Consider the following 10,000-nt stretch of genomic DNA (forward strand, 5'->3'; position numbering starts at 1 on the left):
AATGAAGCATGCTTGTGAGGGTGGAAAAAAAGCAAATCAAATCAATTGAAATGGTAATTGGCAGAGCGAGGAGCTTCTTTTTTAGGAATAACCTGCGGGAGACAAACAAGAAATAAAAACAAAAAAATTTGTGTTGTAAATCTCTGCTGGCGTTAGAGGTGTGTGCGTATTTTTGTTGGCATTCTTGTGATTCCTCAGCATGCATATCCATGGTGGGAGAAGGAGGATGAGTGAGTGACACATGCTGTTGATCGAAGCCACAGAAAGTCCGACAGATGCTGATGGTTGGTTTGTAAAAAGTGATGCTCCATTAAACGCTCAGAAACTGCAAAGGTCAAGAACAAATGGAGGAGCGCTTGATTTTTGGAAGCCTTCACTAATTTTGTACAACAGCCTGCGTTTGAATCTTTGCATCATGTTTTTTGGTAGAAGTTATTCTGTAGAAATGATTCAGAGAGAGTCAGCTATTTCCAACCAGGCAGACGGAGTACTACAAAAGAACCTATCGAGATGCATTCTGGGAAGTGATGTAAATAGTAAAGGGACTAAAAGTCAATCAGAGGCAAACTGTCTACAAACCAATCAATGTCAGGGCGGGAAGTATTTCATGCAAAGTTCTTGAAGCGCGCAACACTCTGCAAAACAAAACCGGTCACGTGACAACAACATCATCCACAGACTCATTATTGTACTTTTTATGCTGACATCATATGTTTTGGCAGTTTTTAAGTGACAGTGTACTAATACTCATAAATCAGCCTAAAATATGTACAAACTCAGTTCTAAAATGTTGAAGTGTATGATTGTCATCTATATTTGGCCCGGGAACATCCATCTTTAGAGTCCAACGGTCTGCCGACACTTTGCTTGGTACTGATTTTCTTCCTCCATGTGAGTATATCAGAACAGAAAAGAAAAGAAAAATAAATTCTGAAAACATATTTGCATTCAGAGTTTGTTCAGAGGAAACAGGCATGTTTTGTTATTTAGTGTCAATAATCAAAGATGAAATTGTGGGAAATCCTATTTTGTTGCTCAGGATGTGCTGAAGTCAAACATTCAGCTGCAGCACAACTCGCTGCCTCGCCGATCTCGCCACAGAGCAGTCGCACCATGTGGCCAACATGGAGCGGTTAACAACAGGCCATGCATCCCGTCCTCTGTGTGACAGCAGGGTGTCAGGAAGTTCGCAAAATATCACGTGATCAGGACGACGTGGAGTCGGTGAGCCCGATGCAGCGAGGTGAGCAGGAGCTCACTGATGAGCTGCAGGCGGCTGGAAGGAAACAGCCCGCTCATTTAGCCTGATGCAACGTAAAGCAGCTAACACGCAGGGGCAATTGTGTGTGTGTGTGTGTGTGTGTGTGTGTCACTATATGTGCTTCATTAGTGTGCATCTTGGCGTTGTGTGTTTCTTGTGTGTGAGTGTAATGGGTACCGTGTGTTTGCTGAGGTCTTGTTTGCCCATCTTAAGTCAATTAAAAGGAAATAAGGCGGCTCTGACCGGCCTGTGAACCAGCTCCCTCAGCTGAGAGAGACACACACACACACACACACACACACACACACACACACACACACACACACACACACACACACACACACACACACACACACACACACACACACACACACACACACACACACACAGCTAACACAGGGAGGCTGATAATGCTCCACAACTGGCAATCGACCCTGTGCCCTGCTGTGTGAGAAACAATGGCTCTCGAAGTGTGTGTGTGTTTGCGTGTGTGTGTTTGCGTGTGTGTGTGTGCGTGCGTGTGTGTGTGTGTGTGTGTGTGTGCGTGTGTGTGTGTGTGTGTGTGTGTGTGTGTGTGTGTGTGTGTGTGTGTGTGTGTGTGTGTGTGCATGCATGTTAAGTATGGCGTGTCTGACAAGGCTTCAGAGGGAAACTGTTTAAGACACCACAGACAAATGCAGGACACACATACACACATTCTCTTTCTTTCAGAGGAGAGCCGGAGAAGACACACACACACACACACACACACACACACACACACACACGCACGCACGCGCACGCACACACACACACACACACACACACACACACACACAATTATCCTTCACTTTCATGCTTCTTAAATCTCACACATCTTCAATTTGACCAGGTGATAGTAAACTTCAACAGGAATACGTTAACTGGGCTCCACTCAGAGACGCTGGTTTCATGGAGGAGAACCAGAACCAGAACCAGAACCAGAACCAGAACCACAGCTGAGATGTGACACTTCAGTTTGACACCAACGTATGTTGATCTGATTGTAACTCCTCATTTCACCTTCACTCATTTGACAACTGACCAACATTTGAACTGTTTTTTTTATCAGCTCAAGATTTGCAGTTTTTTTTAAGCTTAGCGACAAGTTTTGAATTCAAATGGATTTGAAAATAGTTAAATAAGAGTGTTCAAAATCCACTCTGTAGATCCCATTTAAAAAAATATCTTCTAAACTACACGTTGACCTGTTGAGTTTCAGGAGATGAAGTGTTGAGAAGCTTTAGGAGAAGAGAGCAGATTTACTACATTTCAGGAACCAGACTTTCTTGTTTTATGTGCGGTTGAACTGATTTTCAAACATGACAAAGCGATTAATCCAACTTGAATTATGGTGAGTCGAAAACCTTGAGAAAATATTTCCCAAGCCAAATGTTCATATGTTAAGAATAAGAAAAAAACAACCTGCAATTTGAACAAGTGGTCTGTGATAACAGGAGCAATGCATCATGGGACAGCGACACTGAGTCTGTCAGTCACTTACGGCTCCTGTTCAGACCAGCTGCAATGAACTCTGCTTCCTGGTACAGTTTATTTATATCATCAGCAGTATGCTCATTTGTCTCCTTTGCCTTGGAGGGCTGACGGTCCAATCAAATTCTAAGGCTGATCCAACAAGGCGATGAAAGCAAGACACAAAGCATCGGGAACACGAAGCTCGGTCGGCGTGTGCAGCGCAATTTCAAAAGCAAAAGGAAGTCAGTTAATTATAAGACGATATGATGTCGTGGTGTTTTTCTCGACGCTGCAGTCGGATCTCTCAGCAGGTCGTGAGGTGTAACGGCATGACGACGGCTCTGCGTCCGCCGCCTGGGAGTGTTTCATCTTATTCAGTCATGCAGCTTAGTGTTAGTAACGACACACTCTAAAAATAGATGTTTGTCTCTTTGATTTTCTTCTGCTTCATGAATCCGTGCAATTTTGGCTCTCTGAAATTCCATCAAAGCTGCGTCGGAAACACCTCGAAGTGACATCACGCGGAGCAAAGCTGTTCGGTCGGGGAGCAGGAACACAAAAACACATCGCTGAGAAACACTCTTTGTGGAGAGATCTGGTTTTTGTGTGTTTAAAATGGGTTTGTTGTGGATGTTTGTCAATTTCGGCCAAAAAAGGATTTAAAGAAATGGTTTCTTTTGTATATTTCATGTATTTAGATGTACTATCTGAAACAACAACAGTTAACATGTTCAACACCACTGGACCTTTTGCACGACACCCGACCGCATCAGCACCATCAGCACCATGTTTTAGGTTTATATATTTGTTTCTCAGCTGTATATAATTCTATTTATGTTTGAGATATCTTTTTATGTCTGTTTTTGTTTTTGCACACTGAGCGAGAAGTTACAACTGGAGTCAAATTCCTTGTATGTGTAAACATACCTGGCCAATAAATCTGATTCTGATTCTGAGTTTGAGTCTTATTCTGATTCTGGTTCTGGTTCTGATTCTGGTTCTGATGGGCATTTCAAGCGAAACTACTATTTGAAATTCGCTCTGAAGGATTTGATTTCGAACCGAAGACCACGGACATGAACAGGAAGCGATCGGCCGTTCGCCCGGAGCTTCATTCTGAGTGTGATTAGCGGTGGAAGGCTAGCATGCTAGCTTTACCTGCTAATCTTTACTTCGGTTTTGAAGGAGCTCCACGCAGAACTTTCTGACAGCTGCAGCTGTCTTTCCATGTTTGGCCGTGTTCGCACCGGGACATCCAATACCGGGATAGTTTTACCTACAAAGCTCCGAACACCTGAAAGCAGCGTGTTCTTCTTCACCTTGTTATTTAATGGCGGCTGGCAGACAGCTTTTAGACGCATTAGCGCCACCTTCTGACGGTCAAAACGGGGGGAAATAAGGAAGAGCGACAGCTGCATTTACTAATAGATTTGGTAGATTATAATATTCAAAATTGGTGCCCCATCAATATTATCTGAGAATTTTGTATTAAAAAGTTCTGCATCTGTTGGTTTTGATGACTTGAGGTCATAATGAACACATTCATTCAGTATCTCAGAACTGGGACTGGGTGAAATAGTGAGCTTTTAAAAAGTCCTTGCGATGTCTCTCCGGTTTCCCTGTCTGAGGGTTTACCAGGCGCGGACCACCTGCTGCCACCAATCTGTACCAAACTTGTTGGTGGACATAGCGTGAAACAGGATATGTGTAAATCAGAGCGGGGCTTCTTGGTCAGGTCTTTGTCCAACTGTAACCTTCCTGAAATCCTAATTAAAGGAAAGGTCAAGTCAACTTGTTCCCTGAGCACGTTCTCTGTGCTCCCACTGTGAGCAGCATGATAAGTACCAGGTCCTAATGCATCGCCTCTATCCCATGACAATCCCGGAGCTGTTCTCGTCGAGGTGAGGGACCACTTAATCCTCTATCCTCAAACCCAGCTCGTAATAAACAGGCTACATTTAATCCACAACACAGAGGAGCAAGGGTTAAGTCTTTATCGCTCGCCATGCCAATGTTTTCCCTTTTACTCGCACTTACATTCCATCCCTTTGTAAGCGCCATTATAATACTGCTATTGTCAAATCACGGCATTAAAATCTGCATCAGTTGAGAGGAAATGAGTCACTGCTGCTGCTGAGGCAGAAAACACAATGCCAGTAATTTATTAAACAGATGTAAACTAAAATAACAGAGGCTGGAGAATGACTGAGATATCTGGAGTGGAGCACACTGCATCTGTCAAATGTAGAAAAATCCTCAGCGGGCATATTCCCCTCTGAATTATTTTTGTGTCATCATCATTCAAAGTTCAGCTTGCAATGAAGCACAAGGTGTCCAGATGAATCAGACTTTTTACTTTTACAAATAAACAGCACAGAAAACAAGCCGATGCAGTACAGGAGCTGAAAGTATGTCTGAATGTCAGTCTGGCTTTAATTTCCTTGATACAGTCTGATCATTTCCTTCTGTATTTGATTCTATATACTAGACTTACTCAAATCTTCCACCTCAGCTCAGTAGTCTGTAAAAACAACAGGCCGGCGGTTGAACTACGATCTGGAGATCTTATCGGCCTTTTCCACTGAGGGAACTTATTTACAGTTGCAGCGTTTGTCCTGGGTTTCGCTTTTGTTCCCACAGTCCTCCACCTGATTTGGATAAAAGCTCCTGCAGCTGAAGTTCAGTGCCTTCACAAAGTTGCATTAAATCAGGGATCGGAGCAGGAGGAGGTGGTTTGTCATGATCGTCAAGCAGCTTGTGATATGTCAAACAGGTGTGTTGTATAATCTCAACGACAACAACGTACCAGTAATCAGTTCCTCCAGGATTTCAGAGTTTCTTTGTGATTGTTGAGATAAAAAAATTATAATTTTTTGCAGCGGATTTTCTCAAAAATGTCAATTTGTGGAGATTTAAGTGAGTTTTTTTGTGTAAAATTGTAGGAATTAGAAAGAATTGCAAGTCAAAATAAAGAAAAGTGCAATTTTTTAAAGCACTGCCTGATAAATGAATAAATGTGTAATCACTTCCTGTGATAATAATCCTGCTGCAGATCACAGAAATATTTGAGTTCTAATCCTTTTTTATGTATTTATTGAACTTAGAGAACCGTGGCGATAAAAGTTCCTAAAAGCTGCTAAAAGGTCCTAAAAGCTGCGTATGTTTCCAGAACAGAGCGTCTGTGACTGGAATATAGAAACAAGGACTACATCAGCCTTTCAAAATAAGAGCCTTAGATGCTGTTTAATTCATGTTCATTCAACACATAGACCTGCTGGATGAAACAAACAAAGAGACGTCTCTGACAACTGGACGTGTGGAGAAAACTCATTTAACATCCAGTAATATGGAATCACTTCCTTTGATAATAAACATTTAATCACATCATTTTAATGTGAAGAACACATTTCCCACGAACCCTGTCACTTCCTGTTTCTCCTCTTGTTCCTGTTCCTCTGGTGAACAGTTTTATTTGGAGATGAAAACAGGAGCAGAGACTTTCTGGTTGAAATGAGGAGTTATTGTTGTTAATGAAGAGAGTTTAGTTTAAAAAGATTTACTTTATGTTTTAATACTTTCAGAACAGATTCTGATGATAAAAATTTTTGTGGAAATATCTTGGAAGTTTTCTAAAATTTCAAGCTTCTGCAAATATTGTGGAGTTTGCTTGAATTTGCGTTAATCATGATTTCTTGGAAGGACTGAGTAACGATTTCACTTCCGTGTGAAAACCAAGAGGCGTTTTGAAGCTGCTTCTAAGGATAAACAACGGAGAGAGAACTTTGGACATGAAAAATGACACCTGTCCCACTGTCTGCTCTTTAATGCTGTGTGTCACTAACCTGGGGTCCTTACCAGTTTGTAAAATGGGACAGTAAAGGTGAACTAAAAGTTCTGGTTATGTAAAAAAGCAGCTATAACATTGGTAAATGTTTGATCCCTGTGTTCGATCTATGGTGGTGGAAGTGAAAACATATATGAAGTAAGAAGAAAAAGGCAGCAGAGGATGAGATCCATCACACACTCAGTCCATTAACTAAGGACACACACGGAAGAGAAACCCACCACAGAATCCTTCAATGAGTCCATATGAATATGTAATGAACAGAAAGCAAAGAACTGGGATGGTCTGCTGTTTACCAAGCAGAGTATTTTATTCCATGATGCTGATGGTTGCAGCAGCGCTCATGTCTGCCCTCGCTGTCACTCTGCACAAGGCCGGATGGCAGGAGCTACAACTTCAGCCAACAGACAGCTCCTCCCACACTCTGTGCGGAGAGGTGACCGAGGTGTGGGCAGCGACAGCAGTTAGGGAGGGAGGAGGCGCAGAAAGACAGAAATGGCCGCTCAGGACTCCACTTGATGAGTTGCATATGCAACGTTGGCACGTCAGGATCCGTGCAGCCATGTGCACGAGCTCCTGTCCGTTCGGTTCGCTATCCTGCATTCCTACATGCCACAGCACCTCAGGACATGGCCATATGCCATTGGCTTGGCCCGCTGATCAACACCGCTCCGGCCTCGCATGACAGCTCGCAACGCACACATGCGCACACACTCACACACAATAGTTCTGACAGATGGGTGAAAAGGTGGGCCACGTCATGTGTGAAGTGAACAGAGGGCAGGGGGGTGTTAACAATTATGGTGAAACAGACTGCAAAGAGAGACAGACACGTGTGTGTGTGTGTGTGTGTGTGTGTGTGTGTGTGTGTGTGTGTGTGTGTGTGTGTGTGTGTGTGTGTGTGTGTGTGTGTGTGTGTGTGTACAACAAAAAAGGTGCACATGGCCAAGTACAGAAATAAAAGCAGAGAATCAACCAAAACAAGCCTGCACACTCTAAAACAGGAGTCATTCAAACAAGCAGCACAGTGAGGACAGCCTGAGAGGACCCGTCGGTGTGTCCGGACGTCGGCCTTATGGACTCCATCCATCCCAGCAAGAAACACATGGTGCATGTGTGGAAACACACGCTTCACTGGACACACTGCTAGCTAATACCGAATGCATCCTCCTGCCAAAACGCCACTCAGCACTCAGATATGTGTGTTAAAGACGATTATTGTCTCTTGAATGAACCTTTATTTAAATTCCAAATTCAGTCCAAGGCGGCACAATGGATTTTAAAGCAATGAGAGTTTATTCAGTTATAGGACAAAGCAGCGAGAAGCCATGTGATCCAACAAGAACAAAAGTTGCCTCAGCTGCATGTACAAGCACATCAGACAGAAAACAATCCTCTCCCAACCAGCTTTGTGTACACGGAGATTATCCTCTGTATAGCAGATTATTGGAGGACAGTTGTGCAGTTTGTGCAGCTAGTAGCATATACAGAATGAGCAGCAGAGACAGAGGGAGATGCTCTTCTAGCAGGACGTGGGGGTTAATAAACATGCGCTTTCAAGTCAGGAACAACTGCTATCAACCATTAGTAGTTTCAGCAATACACGCTGATTGTGCATTTTTCAGATTTTTGTCAAATAAATGACTTCAGGTTCCCCAGCAGGTAATTCAACCCCATGATTGTGGTGTCTTTAACACAGCATGCTGGAATGCCTTTTAACCAAATATTACTGGACGTATTTTATATACCTGCAATCTGATGACAGACTTCAGTTTAATTTTGATCTGTTCTGGAACAACTACGTAATCTGGATGTCGCTTCCTGTCACTTTCACAGGTTGAATTAAGTGGGACAAACTAGGAATCCTCAACGGGAGTAAATGTGTTAAGCAGTTTGTATAATAGGCTGCAAGTAATAATAATAATGGATAATATTGCATAATAATTAAGATGGATAATAATAAATTGGTAAAATTACATATCTTGGTTAGAGCACAATGTTGAACTTTAAATATGTTTTTCACTAAACTAAACTTGTCCCCTAAACCAAATTTCAGAACTTACTAAAAACATTTCATCATTTTGAATGAAATTAATTGAAAAGAACACATTTCATATTACCCAGCATATGTCTGTTGTAAATTTAAAATGATTTAAATTATTATTAAGTAGTAGAGACAATTCATTCCAAACTGTGGAAAAATACTGATTCATGTTACAGACAATGTTCTGATATATAAATATTCACATAGGGTCTATTAGAAATAAAATATAACTCATTAATAACCTTTGGACTTGTAAAGGTAAATTATTAATTTAATTTGTGTGAATATTCCACTAAAACAACCCTCCATGAAAATGAAGGTGTTTTTGTGTTGAACCCAAAGTTCACATTAGTGTCAAACTAGATAGATTAATAGATAATAGATAGATAATAGTTAGATAATATATAGATCGATAATAGATAGATAATAGTTAGATAATAGACAGATAATATATAGATCGATAATAGATAGATAATAGTTAGATAATAGACAGATAATATATAGATAGATAATAGATAGCTACTAGTTAGATAATAGATAGATAATAGATAGATAGATAGATAGATAGATAGATAGATAGATAGATAGATAGATAGATAGATAGATAGATAGATAGATAGATAGATAGATAGATAGATAGATAGATAGATAGATAGATAGATAGATAATAGATAATAGATAGATAGATAGATAGATAGATAGATAGATAGATAGATAGATAGATAGATAGATAGATAGATAGATAGATAGATAGATATATAGATAGATAGATAGATAGATAGATAGATAGATAGATAGATAGATAGATAGATAGATAGATAGATAGATAGATAGATAGATAGATAGATAGATAATAGATAGATAGATAGATAATAGATAGATAGATAGATAGATAGATAGATAGATAGATAGATAGATAGATAGATAGATAGATAGATAGATAGATAGATAGATAGATAGATAGATAGATAGATAGATAGATAGATAGATAGATAGATAGATAGATAGATAGATAGATAGATAGATAGATAGATAGATAGATAGATAGATAGATAGATAGATAGATAGATAGATAGATAGATAGATAATAGATAGATAGATAGATAGATAGATAGATAGATAGATAGATAGATAGATAGATAGATAGATAGATAATAGATAGATAGATAGATAGATAGATAGATAGATAGATAGATAGATAGATAGATAGATAGATAGATAGATAGATAGATAGATAGATAGATAATAGATAGATAGATAGATAGATAGATAGATAGATAATAGATAGATAGATAGATAGATAGATAGATAGATAGATAGATAGATAGATAGATAGATAGATAGATAGATAGATAGA

General features: G+C 40.2%; 1 protein-coding gene across 2 annotated transcripts in view; it reads right to left on the reverse strand.

Moving 5' to 3' along the window:
• Nucleotides 1-3: 3 nt before the first annotated feature.
• Nucleotides 4-10,000, reverse strand: part of LOC138631597 (BCAS3 microtubule associated cell migration factor-like) — a 212,482-nt gene continuing 202,485 nt past the window's right edge. For both annotated transcript variants that reach the window (XM_069716632.1, XM_069716631.1), the window contains one exon: nucleotides 4-92. In XM_069716632.1, the coding sequence (XP_069572733.1) occupies nucleotides 82-92 (11 nt within the window). In that variant the 3' untranslated portion in view covers nucleotides 4-81. The remainder of the gene's footprint in view (nucleotides 93-10,000) is intronic.

The sequence above is a fragment of the Brachyistius frenatus genome, unplaced genomic scaffold (assembly GCF_029030835.1).
Source record: "Brachyistius frenatus isolate BFR_SWC_R1_liver_20210118 unplaced genomic scaffold, ASM2903083v1 Contig_160, whole genome shotgun sequence".
NCBI classification, from domain to species: Eukaryota; Metazoa; Chordata; class Actinopteri; family Embiotocidae; genus Brachyistius; species Brachyistius frenatus.